At 43.9% G+C, this 14,918-nt stretch overlaps 1 protein-coding gene across 1 annotated transcript; it reads left to right on the top strand.

The window, feature by feature from the left end:
* Positions 1-1,662: 1,662 nt before the first annotated feature.
* On the top strand, positions 1,663-14,635 carry LOC113057351 (zinc transporter 6). Its single transcript, XM_074559853.1, is given in 5 exon segments — positions 1,663-1,781; positions 3,123-3,168; positions 3,248-3,315; position 4,641; positions 14,162-14,635. Coding segments are annotated over 5 exon segments (684 nt in total). The 5' UTR covers positions 1,663-1,686.
* Positions 14,636-14,918: the final 283 nt, after the last annotated feature.

Below are 14,918 nucleotides of genomic sequence, written 5' to 3'. Positions count from 1 at the left end.
TCTGAAATATATTTCTGTCCTAGGTCATTTAGTGACTTATATACGAGTAAAACTACTTTAAAATCAATCCTAAATGTAACTGGAAGCCAGTGTAAGGACCTGAGGACTGGTGTGATATGCTCAGATTTTCTGGTTCTAGTCAGAATCCTGGCAGCAGTGTTCTGGATGAGCTGCAGCTGTCTAATGGTCTTTTTGGGAAGGCCGGTGAGGAGCCCATTACAATAGTCCACCCTGCTGGTGATAAAGGCATGAACAAGTTTCTCCAAGTCTTGGCTTGATTCAATATTGAAGACACCTGGTGCCACACTCTAATCAGCTAAAAACACTTGCAAAGGCCTTTAAATGGTCTCTCAGTCTAGTCCTGTAGACTACACAATCATGAGGAAGACTGCTGACTTGACAGTTGTTTCAAAAGATGACCATTGACACCTTGCACAAGGAGGGCAAGACACAAAAGGTCATTTCAAAAGAGGCTAGCTGTTCACAGAGCTCTGTGTCCAAGCACATTAATAGAGAGGCAGAGGGAAGGAAAAGTGTACAAGCAATAGTGATAACTGCACCCAGGAGAGGACTGTGAAACAAAACCCATTCAAAAATGTGGGGGAGATTCACAAAGAGTGGACTGCAGCTGGAGCCAGTGCTTCAAGAACCACTACACACAGACGTATGCAAGACATGGGTTTCAGCTTCACATTCCTTGTGTCAAGCCACTCTTGAACAACAGACAGCGTCAGAAGCGTCTCGCCTGGGCTAAAGACAAAAAGGACTGGACTGCTGCTGAGTGGTCCAAAGTTATGTTCTCTGATGAAAGTAAATTTAGCATTTCCTTTTGAAATCAGTGTCCCAGAGTCTGGAGGAAGAGAGGAGAGGCACACAATCCACGTTGCTTGAGTCCAGTGTAAAGTTTCCACAGTCAGTGATGGTTTGGGGTGTCATGTCTTCTGCTGGTGTTGGTCTACTGTGTTTTCTGAGGTCAAAGGTCAACACAGCCATATACCAGGAAGTTTAAGAGCACTTCATGCTTCCTGCTGCTGACCAACTTTATGGAGATGCAGATTTCATTTTCCAGCAGGACTCTGCACCTGCACACAGTGCCAAAGCTACCAGTACCTGGTTTAAGGAGCATGGTATCCCTGTTCTTAATTGGCCAGCAGACTCACCTGACCTTAACCCCAGAGACAATCTGTGGGGTATTGTGAAGAGGAAGATGTGATATGCCAGACCCAAGAATGCAGAAGAGCTGAAGGCCTAAAAAACCTTTCTTTGTACTGGTCTTAAGTAATATTCTAATTTTCTGAGATACTGAATTTGGGATTTTCCTTAGTTAGTCAGTTATAATCATCAAAATTAAAAGAAATAAACATTTGAAATATATATCAGTCTGTGTGTAATGAATGAATATAATATACAAGTTTCACTTTTTGAAATGAATTAGTGAAATAAATCAACTTTTTGATGACTTATTATATGACCAGCACCTGTATACAGTTATAGACATAACTATTTTGTGTATAATTATATACAACTATAGTGCATCTACTATTACAGTGCATGTTTTTCACAGACGTCCAGATGAGAAACAGTTAGCGTCTGAATCAGCTTTAGTCTGTAGCTCTGCTTCACCTGTGTGAGGCTGTCACTCAGTCACATGATGATCTTGTGTTGTTGTACAATAACTTTACTGTGATGGATGCCACGTCAGTCGTGGCCATCACCCTCATGACCTTTGGCACCATGTACCCCATGATGAGTGTGTACAGTGGGAAGGTGCTGCTGCAGGTGTGTGTCATTAATCCTGTACCATATCTCAATCACACCATACTATCCATATCATACCATATGAAGTCTGCAATACAATATGAGTTATTGTGATGTTAAAAAAGAGAAATTAAGAATTCTGAAAATGTTTAATTTTGTACATTTAAAAAAAAAGTTAAATTATTCTATCTAGTACGCTTTGAGCTCAAAATGAAGAGCTGACAGCAATGTTCTTAAAGGGACAATAAGTAACTTTTTAGGTATTTTATTATCTAAAATCAATATTTTTATTCATAAATATGCCCTCAATGGTGTACAAATACCTATGCCAATGTTTAAACTAATCCTCTTAAATGAAGAATTTATTATCTTTATATACATGGGACGGGTAGGTCGACGGAGGCTTCCATGTAGTTCCGCCATCTTGCAAAACTATAATAGCAGAGAGGGACAAAAAGTACTAAGCCAACGCGTTTCCACAGCGCGTTTTCGGTCAGAGCCAGAAACGCAGGTGAAGAGCAGTGAGAGGCGCTTGAAACTGCACCGGCAAGTTTAAAAGTCTGGATTGCATTCTTATTATGGACCATACATATGCCGCGCCACAGGAGAAGAAAACATCGTCGCCAAAACAGTCAAAAATAGAACGTAAAAGGAAACGTGACCGTAGATTACAGAAAACAAGAGTTAATGTCGGGGAAGCTTTTTCTAGGTGGAAAGAGCTAATGCTGGATAAAGATTTCAAAAGAGACGCTGAAGTGGCCAGTTTTCTTCTCGACAGGTAAGTCAGTGTTACAATCTATATTATAATATTATTTTTTTTATATCTATCAATGCATATAATTCAGAAAATATAACGAATAAAGAAGACATAACTACTAATTACAATATTTCATGTTTTCCACAGTCAGTAATTCATACTGTAACATTCGTTTGTTAGTTGTCATATTGCAGTTTGTCAATCAATCAATCAATCACCTTTATTTATATAGTGCTTTAAACAAAATACATTGCGCCAAAGCACTGAACAACATTCATTTGGAAAACAGTGTCTCAATAATGCAAAATGATAGTTAAAGGCAGTTTGTTTGAAATAACACACCTGTTCACCTGAAGGAAAACTCGACGAAGTGCTATTAGTAGACATTCTGTCAAAGCTTTTTGGTACATATCGCCTACCGTAGATGCAACGTGCATTTGAAAAAGCCAGGCGCTGGAGAGCAAAATTTGTTTGAATGCAAAATACAATTTCACCACTAGATGGGAGTAATTCCTACTTAGTGTCCCTTTAACTAAGAAAACTCAATACTGTTACATCCCTGGTTACGTGCCTGGTCAGATGATCGGCTGGAACTGACCAATCACAGTTGTCCTCCTCATGTCATTGGTCAGCTTGACAAACTGCTCCAAGAGGTCAGCTCATATTCACTTATTACAGCCCACATAATCTATCAGATGTGTTTTTATCAGACTGATTCGTGATGTTTCTCAGGGGTTCACACTGGATGGAGTGCTCAAAGTCAGAAATGAACACTTCTGGACCATTGGCTTTGGCTCTTTGTTGTGTAGATAATCTTTCTTCATGACCTGTATTTCTAACACACATGTATTTTCAAGCTTTAAGTGCTTTTAGGAGCTGTTTTAAATGTTCTGAAAGGGCTTTTTTTTGTCAAAATAAGTCTTAAATAGAATAGTATAGTATAGTATGAATAGTATAACCGTAGTTACTGTTAATGTGTACTGTTAATATAAATGTTTTTTATATTATGACATTGGGGACAACAAATACTTGTTGTCTCTGCATTGAAAGTCTTGAGTAACCAACCTTTTCACGCTTCAAAATATCCATAAAGACATTGTAAAATATGAATCGAGCCATTCCAAGTTTTGTGAACAGACATGATCATTTCGTATGATTAACAGATTCAGCTTAGGCTTTTGTTCACATATAAACATCATTAACTTCAAACCAATGAGGTATGAGTACGGTTGAGCTGCTGTTGACCATATTATGATATCTTTCACCATAGATTGTCTTTGGTGGGACTGGATTTTTCAAATATCTTCATTTGCATCTTGAAGATTCACGATTCAAGATACATGAAGTCTTATGCATGTATCCTGATAGTTTTCATGGTTGGACCACAGTGATGATGATGTAAAAGTAATAAAATCACTTGATAACTAATGCTGAATATGTACTGTAACAAACACCTTTTAAAGGTCCCCTTCTTCGTGATCCCATGTTTTAAACTTTAGTTAGTGTGTAATGTTGTCACGGTTTTACGCTGCCTGAAGGAATACGGAGTCGAGGATAAACGGAATAAGGTTTTTAATATATCCAACACAGGGGGTATCCAACATGGAGCACAGAGGTAGACACACGTAAGTAGCAAATGTCACAAGTGAGAAGACCCGACAAAACAGAACTGAAGGACAAGGCTTATGTACAACAGATAATTGGGGAAACACAGGTGGATGGAATCATTAAATTAACAGGGACATGGAACACATGAGGAAGATAATAGACACCTGGGAACTAATCAAACTAAACACGGAAGACAGAAACTGGGTCACGGGCAAAAACAAGCTAAATGAGTCCAGGTGTGTGACAGTACTCCCCCCTCCCGGTAGGTGCGTCCTCGCACCGTAGAAACAACAGAGGGAGGCATGGGTGGGAACCTGGGAGGAGGTTCCGGTGGAGGACGGACTCCCAGGAGGGGGCCAGCAGACAGGGACCACAGAAGGAGGAGCCAAGGAGGAGACGACGGAGGAAGGAGCCAGGGAGGAGACAGGAGCAGGAGGAGCCAGATGGTCCACCAGAGACCAGCCAGGACGGAGATCCAAGGTGGGGTCGACGGCGGGAGGAGCCATGGTGAAGGAAGGGTCGACGACACCAGGGGGCCGACAGGCGGAGACTGCACCGGTGGGTGAGGAGCCCAAGATGGAACAGCACAGCCGCAGAGCCAGGGTGACGTCGAGGATCCGGAGGGCCTAGGTGGAGCTGAAGGCTCAGGCGACCAAGGCAGAGGCGGGGTCCTGGCAGACCGCTGTGGAGCCGGAGTGACCGAGGATGGAGGTGGAACTGGAGGGAAGGAGGAGCCTGACAGAGCCGGAGGGATGGAGTGACGAGGTGGAACCAGAAGAGAGGAGTCCCGAGGTGGCGGATGGTCGACGACTGACCAAGGTGGAGCCGGAGGGACGAGGGAGCCCGGTGGAGCAGGTGGGATGACAGGCCACGGTGGAGACGAGGGAGCTAAGAGCCAAGGCGGAGCCGCTGGGTCGAAGGACCGAGGAGGAGTCCAGGGCTCGGAGGCTGGAGGCGGAGACAGGGCCTTAACACGCCAAGGCGGAGCTGGAGACTGGCAGTCCAGCGGCGAACCACCGCGCCCCGATGGCGCGGACTGAGGGTGAGCTGCGGGACTGACTGGCACCAGCAGGGATGGCGAGGAACTGGCTGGTCTAGGAGGAGGAGAGAGGAGAAGGATGGGAGGAAGGACAGGAGGATCAGGACTGGACGGAACCAGCGAAAGAGGAGTAGAGGGACCAGCAGGTTTGGGAGGAGGCGGGAGAGGGAGGCTGGGAGGGAATACAGGAGACACAGAAGATTCAGAGCTGGGCGGAACCAGTGGTGAAACAGAAAAATCATGGCTGGGCGGAACCAGCGGAGACACAGAAGATTCAGAGCTGGGCGGAACCAGCGGAGACACAGAAGATTCAGAGCTGGGCGGAACCAGCGGAGACACAGAAGATTCAGAGCTGGGTGGAACCAGCGGAGACACAGAAGATTCAGAGCTGGGCGGAACCAGCGGAGACACAGAAGATTCAGAGCTGGGCGGAACCAGCGGAGACACAGAGGATTCAGAGCTGGGCGGAACCAGCGGAGACACAGAAGATTCAGAGCTGGGCGGAACCAGCGGAGAAACAGAAAACTCAGGGCTGGGCGGAACCAGCGGAGAAACAGAAGATTCAGAGCTGGGCGGAGCCAGCGGAGATACAGGAAACTCAGGGCTGGGCGGAACCAGCGGAGAAACAGAAAACTCAGGGCTGGGCGTAACCAGCGGAGAAACAGAAAACTCAGGGCTGGGCGTAACCAGCGGAGAAACAGAAAACTCAGGGCTGGGCGGAACCAGCGGAAATGGAGCAGAGGAAATGACTGGAGGAGGTAGGAGTGGGAGACTGAGAGGGTATACAGGGGAATCAGGGCTGGACGGAACCAGCGGGGAAACAGGAAAATTAGGGATTACCTCCATAGACCAGTCCATCAGATCCAGAGCTTGCTCCATATGACCTTCAGAGACTGTATACAGCTCACCCTCAGTCGCAGGAGTGTGGGCAGGGCTTTCCTCCACGCCCTCGATCTCCACGAGGACTCCCACGATGCACGGTGTTGCCGGCTCACACACCTGGTCAGTCGCGCTCTCGAGTTCCGGCTCCCTGTCAGTGGATGGCTCGGGCTCTGCGGCTGCGGTGGGCTCTGGCTCCGTGCGGCGTGATGGTGGCTGGCTGGTCTCTGGGTCGGGTCTTCTGTCACGGTTTTACGCTGCCTGAAGGAATACGGAGTCGAGGATAAACGGAATAAGGTTTTTAATATATCCAACACAGGGGGTATCCAACATGGAGCACAGAGGTAGACACACGTAAGTAGCAAATGTCACAAGTGAGAAGACCCGACAAAACAGAACTGAAGGACAAGGCTTATGTACAACAGATAATTGGGGAAACACAGGTGGATGGAATCATTAAATTAACAGGGACATGGAACACATGAGGAAGATAATAGACACCTGGGAACTAATCAAACTAAACACGGAAGACAGAAACTGGGTCACGGGCAAAAACAAGCTAAATGAGTCCAGGTGTGTGACAAATGTTCATGTTAGAGTATAAATAATATCTGTAAAATTCTAAAGCTCAAAGTTCAATGCCAAGCGAGATATTTGATTTAACCGAATTCGCCTACAAAAAACGACCGGTTTGGACTACATCCCTCTAGTTCCTGCAGTAATGACATCACTAAAACAGTATTTTGACTAACCTCCGCCCACATGAATTCACAAACAGGGGGCGTGGTCTTGTTGCGCTCCGACGGAGAAGAGGAAGAGTTGCATTTGTGTTTGTTGCCATGTCGTTGAAACGCTGTTATTTTCATCTCTGAGTCCAATCACCTTTGTTTGGGCTTCCCAGGGACGCTGTACTTGGAGATTAATGGTTACAATTAATGTTGAACTCGGTTCCCGAATATTATAATCCACATGTAAAACTATGTGCAGCACATTTTGCTGAGGACAGCTTGCTGAGGACTTCCTCAATCTCAATCAGTTTAATGCCGGATTTGCACAAAGATTATTCTTGAAAGATGGAGCAGTTCCCTCTTTGTCTGGAGAAGGCGTTGTTTATGGACCACAACCAGTAAGTGTGTTTTATTATTTAAGTTGGTGCGTTTAACAGTTTCTGTAACTTCTTACACAAAGGGCAATGCTGTTTAGCTTTGTTAGCTAGGTTTTAGGGCTGTGCAAAAAAACGAATGCGATTTTCATGCGCATATCGTCAGTAAAAACGCTCATGTGGATATAAGTACATCTCCAGCACATGCATTCTAGCCCAATCACGATAGCAGGAGGGCAGTGCGCGCTCAGCTGCTGTCGAATCACAATACAGGAACCGCTGACCCAATCAGAACTCGTTACGTATTTCTGAAGGAGGGGCTTTATAGAACAAGGAAGTCATCAGCCCATTTTTGTGACAGTGAAAACTGCGGTATACAGATAGGTGAATTGTGTGAAAAATACTGTGTTTTTTTTACACGCGAAACATAAACACACATGTTATATTGTACACTGTAAACACAATCAAAGGTTCAAAAAAGCGCGAATAACAGGACCTTTAAGGACTTATGTAATATAATGTAAACTCTTGAACTGTGAAGCTGCTATGACACAATCTGTAGTGTTAAAAGCGCTGTATAAATAAAGGTGACTTGACCTGACGTGACATATGACCCTTGAGCGCAAAACATCTTGGTTCCCTAAATTAGGGAATTAGATGCTGCGATGACGTCATCAATTTGGGAACCCCTCTGGTGTGACGAATGTCTGAAGCCCTTATACCATCACGCCAATTTATTGGCCAATAGCACTTAGCACCGCCCTTACGTACATATGCTATACATGCGTACTGAGTGCTATTTCATCAGATTTTACACTATGACGGAGGAATCGCTATCCAAGGTACAGAACGGCCAAGCATCGCAGCATCTCATTCCCTATTCAGGGAACCAAGGTTACATACATAACCGAGATGTTTCCTTTCATAGGTTCACTTCAATGCTGCGATGACGTCATCGCTTTGTGAATGATATATCATAACGCCTGATGTACCTAAGATAGCTGGAAGACCAAGGAAAGAGTCTGCTCAAGCGGAAGAGACCTGGGAGCCAAGAGCCATCCTCACATCCAAATAAGTAGAACTTGATGAAAGTGCTAGGAGAGGACTAACCTGCCCCAGCACAGACATCTCATACAAAGCTCTTAAAAGAGAGCCTGAAAAGAAGCCATTGCTCTTGTAAAATGAGCACGCACCTTAGAGGCGAAGTCACACCAAGCGCCTCATAGGCTAAATATATAGTACTATCTGACCCCGCATAGCAAGGGATAAAGCCTCCAACCACTTGCTGAAGTGAACAGTGTAGATGTCTCGTCCCTTCATAATGGAAAACCAGAGGGTGACATCCTTCTGAAACACCTTTATGGGAGCGCTCAGCAGATATAGTCCTTAAGGGTAATGGACTGGGCCCAGATGTGTCTGCATATGGGCATACAGCGCCATGTACGAGTGGGCCAAAACGGCATCACCAAAAAAGATGCTCACTCAGCCCAACCTTTTCTATGAATAGAATTGTTTGGAAGTAAACGGGCCGACTGGAAGGCAGAAGACTACTCCTGGGCCATTCTTGGCTTGAGCGTCCCCACCCAGAGGCGACGGAGGAGACAAGGAAACCAGGCGGGCAATGCGCATGCTCGAAGCAAACAATCCACTTCCGCTCAGCCAAACCTTGCCATATGAGACCAGGGCTGGACTGGGACAAAAGATCAGCCCTGGACTTCATCCAGACCGGCCCACCATGCATGTAAACATGCGCACACACACACACACACACACACACACACACACACTACATGTCTATACATACATTAATCTGCATGTAAAATTACTGATTAGAATGTATTACTATCAAAACCAAGGAAAAACTATTAAAATAATAAACAAAGAAAATGTAAATTATTTTATCAGGCTTTATTTTAAATATCTAAATGTCTTAATTTATGTGCTTCTTATTATTCTAATAAAATATTAATGCTTAGGGTACACAATTTCTGCTGTAACACATTTTTTTTTTATATTAATTCACACAAATTACCTCTGACCTGTTGGCTGCTTATAGTAGGCTAGTATTAAGACCACTGAACTATAGTAAGCATTATTTATAAAGACCACTGATCTACAATAAAATAAAAGAGTAATTAAGACAAAGAACGTTGTGTAGTGATTTATTTTAAATTTTTCATAACATAATCAAAGGCCTTTAAAAAGCCGAAGCATAAATGGCTGCCCACTGCTCCGGGTGTGTGTTCACAGTGTGTGTGTGTGTGTGTGTGTGTGTGTTCACTGCTCTCTGTGTGTGTACACTTCGGATGGGTTAAATGCAGAGCACGAATTCTGAGTATGGGTCACCACACTTGGCTGAATGTCACATCACTTTATTCAAATGCAGAGCTCAATGCTAGGGTTCAGAACTTTTCTTGCCCTGCCAAAAATAAATGCATAAACAAAAATAAAAATAAAATTGCTATTGTTTTCTTTGTAAATAAGCTGCAATCTCATTTCACAATTCTAATTCCAATACCACAATAAACACTAACTATTAAGTTCAAACATTAATGAAGACAATTGAACCGTCAGTAATACATTTTTGTTTTTTAATTATCATAATTAGCACCGTTTTCAGGTACAAATATTGCATAATCAAATGTAAAATACTTCAGGTGAAAATATAATAAATATGTACTGTAGTGCACATATTTAGCAAAATACTCCTTTCTTATGGCTATTTTTCAATCTCAACTAACCTGCTATGGTCTTTAAAGGGCTTTCTTGAGGTAAATGTAAGGTTCTGTGACAAAATTGTTCCCCTGCTGTTTTGACTGATAACTGATCAATATTATTTCTGAGGCATATATACATTTCTGTAAGTTGTACTGTATCTTTAAACAGAAAGTAACAGATGATCGGTTTACTTGAACTGAGGCACTAAAGCGATCTGTCACGTCATATTTTCTAGCGCCAAAACGGTATTGTCTGAAGTTTGTAATAAAATGGACAGAACCTGAGAGCTGAGAATTTTAAATGTAATTTATATAGATCAGTGAGTGGTGGCATATTACAGCTGGAATATCCTAACTTTTTGAAACAAAACAATGCAGTAGCCTACGTGTATCATTACATTTCTGTCTCACCTCAGCAGTCAAGTCCCGCCCTGAGGACGTCTTCACTTAAGTCTTTTGCCTTCCAGCAAATAATTTATTTATCTTGACACATTTGGTGGCATCTGCCTCAAGTGCTTGTCGTTTTCTCTCTCTCAACGTTCGGCCCCTCCTTTACGCTTAGATATTTTATTATTTAACATATTGAATTTCGTTGCAGTTGTAAAGCAGCTGCTTTTCAAGGCTAGAACTTGATTCTGATTGGCCAGTGAGCAGTGAACATGTCACGTCTCGCAGCTCGCGTCAGCATCATGCGCACACGTCGTTTTATCTGTTCTTATACTGCTTTTTGTAATGTTTTAAATAAATTATTGTGACTAACGTAAAAAAAAAAAGCATCATGCGGATTCATGAGAGAGACAAATAAGGCCGGAATTGGACTGTACAACAATAGTACTTATAATAGTACAACCTATACTTACGAATATATTTGCAATAAATAATGATTTAAAAACAAAATACATAACGCACCAGCCCAACCAGACCGCGGCCCACCGGGAATCTCCCGGTAGTCCCGATGGCCAGTACATGCCTGTATGAGACTCACACAACCGAGGGTGCAAGAGTAAGTCCACTCCTGGGGTCAGGTGATCCGGGACATGAACTGCTCTGATCGACAGGAACCTAGTCTGCGTCCAAAGAAGAACATGTCTCGCCAACCTGACAGGGAGAGTGTAATCCTCACAGATCAATGTATGAGATCACAGTCATGTTGTCAGTCCTTTACCTAATGTGACAGCCACTCAATTGCTCAAAGGCCAGTTCAATGGAATAATAAAGTATTGGCAAACTTAATTCAAAAAGCAGACCTGAGGAGCTTCCTGTGTCTCTTGATGATCAGGATGCAGAAGTACCCATCCTTAGACTGATGGTCACAAACCAATCTTTGGTTCAGATAGAGACCGGATGAGCATCTGTGTCCTTGACATTGCTTACTCCAAGCACAAGGTTAGGTGACGCACATTCAATCAACCCAAATATGCTAGATGGTGTAACCATATGACAGCCTGATCCTCCCTCATGAGGCCCGAGACACATGAGTTGCGAGAAAAACCTCTGAAACAGGAATGGATACTAAATCAGGGATGCCAGCACCAACCACAGAGTGGGGACTTGGATGTCAACATAGGCCCTGCACCAATGCAAACGCAACATGCAGCGGAAAAACTGATAAAGGCAACAAACTTTTAGGTTGCCCACATTTATACACAGTTCCATCTCAATGCAACAGCAGAGCTGAAAAGAACAGAGTAATTTATCATGCAAACCACTGCTTGGTAGCATGAAGCACCCACATCTCTAGTGCACAGTAATGTATTCATGTGAAGCGAGTGTTGGTAGCAAAATGAAGTAGGCTGACCATGGTGAGCATTAATAGCTTGCCATAAAAGATACTCTTACACGTGAACTTTTTCTCAAAGAAGCTCAGCTCAGAGTAACTCAGTTGGGATGAGAAGAATAATGATTAGGCCAGTTATGCAAATAGTTTTGCTAGCTTGAAGTGCCAAAAACCATGTTGCATGACAGATGTGTGTTGCAAAACTCCACAGATCCAGCTCATAGCACAGAGTCCACTATTTGTTCCTGCTCAAACAGCAGTGGAGCTGAAGAATTATTATTAGCTGGACAGTCTAGTGTTTGGTAGCATGAAGCACCAAAAACCAAAGCGCACTGCAATGTCAGCTGTGGAATCCATGATAAAAACGGGTCACATGTAACTAGATTTTGAAGCGTAAGTGCCAAATCAATGTACATGCATTCATGCAGAGCAGGAATAGAGACAAGAAACCCCTGCTCACTCTGCACCTCGAGTCACTATGATTTGTTCCAGTTCAAGCATCAGCGGAGCTGAAAGAAAAATGAATAGCCAGGTAGACTAATGCTTGGTAGCACGAGGCACCAAGACTATAATGCAAGACAAACATCGGCTGCAGAATTCTTAGAGTCTGCGCCTAGAAGCAGTACACCAAATAAGTGCTGGAGGTGTAAGCACCAATTCAACACACGTGCCTGCATCAGTGCAGCGCAGAAGTAGAGAGAAAGATGCTTATCTCTACAATCTGAGGCAATATAACATTAATGTTACAACAGCTTGCCACTTAATACTTCAGCTCAATACAGCAGCTCCTAAGAGTCTGCGTCCAAAAACAGTACACAAACAAGAGTTGAAAGTGTAAGCGCCAAATCAAATGAACGTGTCTGCATCAATGCAGCTAGGCCAATAACAGAGAGAGAGCAAAACCCGCCAGCTCACTGTCATAGCTTGCTATAATCACGTGAGCGCTTCCATTTGTTTCAGCTCGACGCAGCAGCGGAGCTGAATGAAGTAGTCAGGCAACTATTATTGGTAGCAGGAGGCGCCAAAATAATAGTGCACAACACCCACCTTCTGCAGGTGTGTTGTGTCGGAGTCTGCATCTAAAAACAGTACACGAACAAGAGTTGGAAGCGTAAGCGCCAAATCAAATGAACATGTCTGCATTAGTACAGCTAAGCAGATAACAGAGGGAAAAGGGGAAAACACCTGCTCACTGTTATAGCTAAGAAATACTCTGAAACATATGAGCTCTTCCACTTATTTGTTTCTGCTCAATGCTGAAGCAGAGCTGAAAGAAATAGTAATTAGTCGTGCAAACTAATGCTTGGTAGCTCTAAGTGCCAAGACTGTAGTGCACGACTTAACGTCCTCAAATCAGTGCCTCTCATATACATATAAAATTGAGAAAACACTTTATCCATGGAGGGAGTAGAGCAACTGTGGATATTATATCAGTAAGCTTGCCCCTTAACCCATAGCTTATATCTACAGCTTGTGTCGCCTGCGAGCTCAAGAGCCAGGGGCGGCTGTAGAGTATGCGTCATCCAATCCACAGCCAACAGAATCGATTACGAGCTTCCGGAGCGGGAAACAGATATGACTAACCACCTGACTCACGAGGTGCTCTTCTGCTGAACACGTGGTCCGGGGAATAGAGCGAGAGAAAAGGGGGATTAATTCCGTTCTCTCACTCACTGAACACTCGGGCTCATCGCCGTCACCCCAAGCGTCGAGTTCGTGCGGCACATTTCGGCAACTGCAGAACTAGAACAGCAATGGTTGAACGAACATCTCTCCTTCTTCAGAAAGAGAGCGAGCCCAGAGTGCAACTTATTTTCAAACACAGATATCACGGAAACAACAATAGATAAAGGCCGCAAAACGGTCTTCCTACCTGTTTCCTCGTGAGTCCGTGTAACGTCATACATAAATACTGGAAAACCCATTGTGTCCGCCTTAGAGGAGTAAACTGGTCTATATATATAGATGGCTTAGATCACAAGAATCTCTTTCCTATGGGCAACAGATGATTCGCTTCAGACATTCGTCACACCAGAGATGTTCCCAAAGCGATGATGTCATCGCAGCATTGAAGTGAACCTATGAAAGGGAACCAGTCATAAAGGTCAATTTTTTCAAATTAATATTTATACTTCATCTGAAAGATCTGGTTCAGATGGAATTATTTAAAAATCAGGAATCTGAGGGTGCAAAAAAAACCCCTAAAAAATAATCTTTAAAGTTGTTCAAATGAAGTTCTTAGCAATGCGTATTACTAATCAAAAATGTAGTTTTGATATATTTACGATAGAAAATTAAAAAAATTATCTTCATGGAACTTCATTATATAATAATGATTTTTGTCATGAAAGAAAAAACTATAATTGTGACCAATACAATGTTTTGTTGTGTGTTTCTACAAATATCCCTGTGAAACTGATGACTGCTTCTGTGCTCCAGGGACACAGATGAGAGTCCTGATCACTCAGCTCTTCAGTAAAAACCCTTCAGACAGGAGATCTTAACTCACTGTGTTTCTGCGCAGGCCGGCTCCGTTCACGTCCGCATGCGCAGAGATGCTGACGAGCAGATGGTTTTGGCCCATGTGACCAGCCAGCTACACACACTAGTGTCCACGCTGACCATTCAGATCTTCAAAGACGACTAGGCACGTCACTCGCTGACCTCCAGCACCCTGCCCACCGGCTCGCTCAGCCTCTCGGAGTCGAACCCGGTCACATCTACACCTGCGAAGCCCAGCAGCCCTCCATCCGAGTTCTCCTTCAACACGCCGAGAAAGCACATCCAGCCCGTGGTGTTCCAGACGGCCCAGCAGCACAGGCCCTTCAACACGCCTCTCTCCTCTGGGATGACCCTCTACTCCAGCACGCTGAACCAGGGCTCTGTCCCTGCCATGAGGATGGGCCTCGGGGTTCAGGGATACAGGACTCTGAATGCAGCTCCGCACAGATACGGCAGCGGTCTGCCCGCGTCACAAACTGGCCAGCAGAGACCGTGAGCTGATGACAGCAGCATCACGCCGCTAGCACAGCGCTACTCTGAGTGTTTATTAATGGACCAAGAGTTCTATTTTCAGTGGATGCTTTATCTGTATTCTTTTTTGTATTAAACTGCTATCAGACAACTGTGAAGGTTTTTATTTTTTTTAAACATCCTCATTGTTCACAATACCAATCCTAAACAGTATGTGAGAGTGGAATAAGTGTGTAACCATAGCATGTTAAAAAGAGTGTGGATGGTCTTGGGCTGCCCTCGACTAGGGACTTTTCTGCTCGACTAGC

This window comes from Carassius auratus, chromosome 38, assembly GCF_003368295.1.
Source record: "Carassius auratus strain Wakin chromosome 38, ASM336829v1, whole genome shotgun sequence".
Classification (NCBI taxonomy): Eukaryota; Metazoa; Chordata; class Actinopteri; order Cypriniformes; family Cyprinidae; genus Carassius; species Carassius auratus.
This window is presented reverse-complemented; position numbering and strand designations above follow the sequence as displayed.